The 3,927-nt window shown below is 40.5% G+C and overlaps 1 protein-coding gene across 1 annotated transcript; it reads right to left on the reverse strand.

The window, feature by feature from the left end:
• Nucleotides 1-1,383: 1,383 nt before the first annotated feature.
• Nucleotides 1,384-2,277, reverse strand: LOC149945894 (uncharacterized). The gene has a single exon (XM_090170636.1). The coding sequence runs from the start codon at nt 2,275-2,277 to the stop codon at nt 1,384-1,386; it is 894 nt and encodes a 297-aa protein (XP_090026762.1).
• Between the last annotated feature and the right edge of the window lie 1,650 nt (nt 2,278-3,927).

Genomic DNA, 3,927 nt, shown 5'->3' on the forward strand with positions numbered 1-3,927 from the left:
AAAAATGTACTCCTAGGACCATGGCGGATTCCCTAGTTGCGGGGGGCAATGTAATAGCGGGGGGGGTATTAAGTCTGAAAAATTCAGTTCGGTTCAGTTTTAAATCTCGTATTTGCGGTCGGTGCTCGCTGCTGGCAGTCTAAACAATCAAAAACCGGGACTGGAGGACGAGGCCCGAGGGCTTGTTTTGACGCGTAAATTTTCTTTAATTTACTGATCGGATTTCAAAGGTATTTGTTTGAAGTTACATTAACCAGATATAATATTAAACTAAGGTTAATTTTATTTTAACGAAGTATAAACTAAATATGGGAAAATCTTGTGAGTTCAAGAGTTGCAAAAACTATCACAACTCTAACAAGAAGACAGACATATTTTTTGTCCCTTTTCCGAACCAAAATCAATGTCGAGAATATCTTGAAAGATGGCTTAAAATTATAAACAAGGAAGGTACATTTAATTTGATTTTCTTCTTGTGCAAGCGACTCGTTTTCACTAAATCTTTTCATCAGCTGTGCCAAAGGGTAATTAGGGGATCTTAACTTTCTTTTGAGAAATTGCAAATGATTTTCAAATTCAAAGGCAATAAACCAGTCTAAAGGGCTAAATTTTCTCACATCATTAGTTAGATGTGATAATGAATGAACATTTATCACCAAAAACCCCTTGCCATATAATTTAGACGCCGTTTCAATAAATGAAATTAACTGCTTTTCGGCGTAATCCATGTATATTTTATAAAGCTAAGGACTGGCCAATATATAAATTGCACAATGCAACATAAGAAAATGATTCATGATTTCCATTGAAAGTGTACGTTCCAAAACCACAGTTTCGGTGTTAAGTAAAAACTGACCAAATTCTGTCGCCTTCCATCTATCTATAAAATTAATACCACGTGGTTTCCAAGCAAAATCACTTGGAAGGTTTTCCCGTATTTAATTTAATGAAGTGTGATTTTCGCTGTTGTCCCTAGTCTAACTTTGAGATTGATTGTTACAGTCTTATTTTGATGAGAATACCCATTTTATTGTAGTGTTTGTAGATCACTAATAGATTTTTCTAAAAATTCAGCTAAATATCCTGGTTTCGAGTTGCCACAAAATATTCCAACTGGAAATGGCTTTTAAAACTAAAAACATTTTCTAAAATAGGCCAAAATTACATATTTGTGCTTTTGTGAATGGGAACTCCATCAATATTAATAGCAAAAGATATTGGATCTTCATAATCAGGATTGTTCTTACAAAATTGAGCTACACCCAATTAAAGCCAATATGCCAATATTGACCATTAGAAACAGCGGTTATATCTGTACTTTGCAATTTGCGGTTGCGAAATCATGACGACCCGATAGAATTGACTCCTGTACATAATGTACCTCTACTTCGCCAGTATCGGCACCCTCTTCACCCGATGTGACTGTTGGTCTTCAAGAAAATTAACAGAGCGCCGCATTTTAGTCCGACAAACAGATTCAAAATGGTGCAATCGAGAGCAGAAATTGCAACGTTGCCCATACGCGGGGCACGGTCCTCCCCTTGCATGTTGTTTTCCGCAGTACTGAAATGTTACCGACGACCGTGACTGCGACTGCGATCTGAAGGTACTTCGTCCTTCCCCACGACCGGGGACAGCGGTTCGTCGGGCTTGAAATCCTTGTCGCCTTTGCGGCAAACTTTGACTGACATAGTTGATGGTTTCGGAGCTGGATTGCGTATTGTCCGCTTCCACATGTTTTAGTTCAAGTTTCGCAGATTCCCTAATTCGTAATGCATAAAAAGCGTCAGCCAAGATTGGCCTATCAGCGGCTCGAAATAGTTCTGCTCTGGTTAACTTGTCACGAGTACCGAGGACTAATTGGTCAATAATTAAATCGGCTTCCATTTCGCCATCTCGATACTTACAAGTATGCACAAGCGTGCGTAGGCAGACATAAAATTGGTCGACGGTCTCTGATGGTTGTTGCGTTGCGGTACGAAAAACCAAACTCGGGTAGAGCGTGTTTCGTCGTGCTGTAAAATGATTGGTCAGGGCATGCAGAATTCCATCAGTCTTAGACGCTTGTACGTCCGTAAGGTTGAGTGTTTTCAATATTTGGCGACAGTCGTCACCTAATAACGAACGAAGCGTGGCCACCTGTACAGGGTCCGTCTTGGCGCTCAAGCCGGTAGCAATTGTGTAGTCCGCATACGATTCTTTAAACGTCTTAAAATTTTCAGCGACATCCTCGTTACATTCGACAGGTTTCGGTACAGGCAGGTTGTTCGTAGACATTATCTCGCTAGTCTTGGTTACGTCGATTTAGTTAACAAAAGAGGATAATGATACGCGAAATCATCAATATTTCGCGTGCCCGACTTCTGACACCATGTTCGTGTATCAGCTTTAATAACACACGAGTTTCTTTAGATAGATCTTTATTCAAGCGCGCTACAAACTGAATGCCGCGCACGTCGAATCTGTCTCCCTCTTATCAGTTCGTACGTATAAACGGTCAACATGGTTTTTTTTAAATAGGCCTAATTTGGCACTACCCCAACACAAACGCACTATCGACGGCTGTTGGAGGTGGAGCTTTAATTGCCATAAATAAACCTATCACCACGCTACGTCGTCCTGACCTAGAAATCATGGATGAAATAGTATTCGTACAAATACTGACGGATCAATCGCTAATAATCGGAAACTTATATTTAACGCAAAAACTCAGCTCGGATACAGTAGTAATGAATGTTGCTCGGTTATCCGACAATCTTGTCTACGCAACTGTTGATATAATTCTACTTGGGGATTTAATGTTCCTGGTATAAACTGGTCTACACACTCCACAATCAATTGTCACCCGAAAGTTCGTCGAAAGGCTCAAGCCATACTGAGCCTTGTTTCAGATTGTAATCTACAACAAAATAACGGTGGCCGAAACTCGTATGGAAATGTATTGGATTTAATATTTATTAAAAACTCTTTAGTCACAACAGCGACCCCGTGGGGCCGCTGGTTAGGGTTGACCAAGCCCATCCACCGTTATTAATAAGCTATCACGATGAAATTACCAAACTTTAGTCCCCACCTACGGACCCCGTCTTTAACTACAAGCGATGAGATTACTAAGGGCTTTACAATGGACTGGTCTCCATTATACCAATCCCGGGTTGTCAATGAATGAGTTGACATACTTACAGAACGCGTTCAGTGAGCCATGATTGCCCGAATACCAAAAGCGAGGCCTAAACGGAAATCGTAGTACCCCTTTTGGTACTCCAAAGAGCTAATCACTACAATTGAGAGCAAATCTTGTTATCATCGTAAATTCCGACGACCGAGCCAAATACGAATTATTGAGGAAACATATTAAGCACTTAATCGCTCGTGATCACAAAGGCTATGCTAGTTCCGTTTATGCTAAATCACTCTCACAGCCCAAACACCTGTGGAACTTCGTTAACGCAAGACTCAAACCAAAAACTCATCCCATTTCACTGGATATCCATTCCTCTATAACTTCTACTTCTCACGTAATTGCCAAAAATTTCACTGTCAACTTTAGCAACGTAGACACCGATGACTAACCGATACCAGTAATTACCCGCTCTCAGAGTTACTTACCACTGCTGACACGTTCTCGGACATCACGATTGACGAGACGGTTATCAGAATCACTATAAAAGGTCTAAAAATAACCCACTCTACCGGCATTGATAATATTCCCATTTTTATCATAAAAGGATGTTATTCGATCTTATCTCCCTTATTACAACATGTATTTAACTTATCACTATCCACTGGTATCTAACCTGACCTGTGGAAGTGCCCTGTAGTATCCCCAATTTACAAATCCGGTTACGCTGGTGATGTCAAAAATTATCGCCCGATTCCGCTACTGTGTTGTTTCGCCAAGGTTTTTGACGCCGTTATGCACAAAGT

The sequence above is a fragment of the Leiobunum rupestre genome, chromosome 4 (assembly GCF_980474605.1).
Source record: "Leiobunum rupestre chromosome 4, qqLeiRupe1.1.hap1, whole genome shotgun sequence".
In the NCBI taxonomy this organism is placed as follows: domain Eukaryota; kingdom Metazoa; phylum Arthropoda; class Arachnida; order Opiliones; family Sclerosomatidae; genus Leiobunum; species Leiobunum rupestre.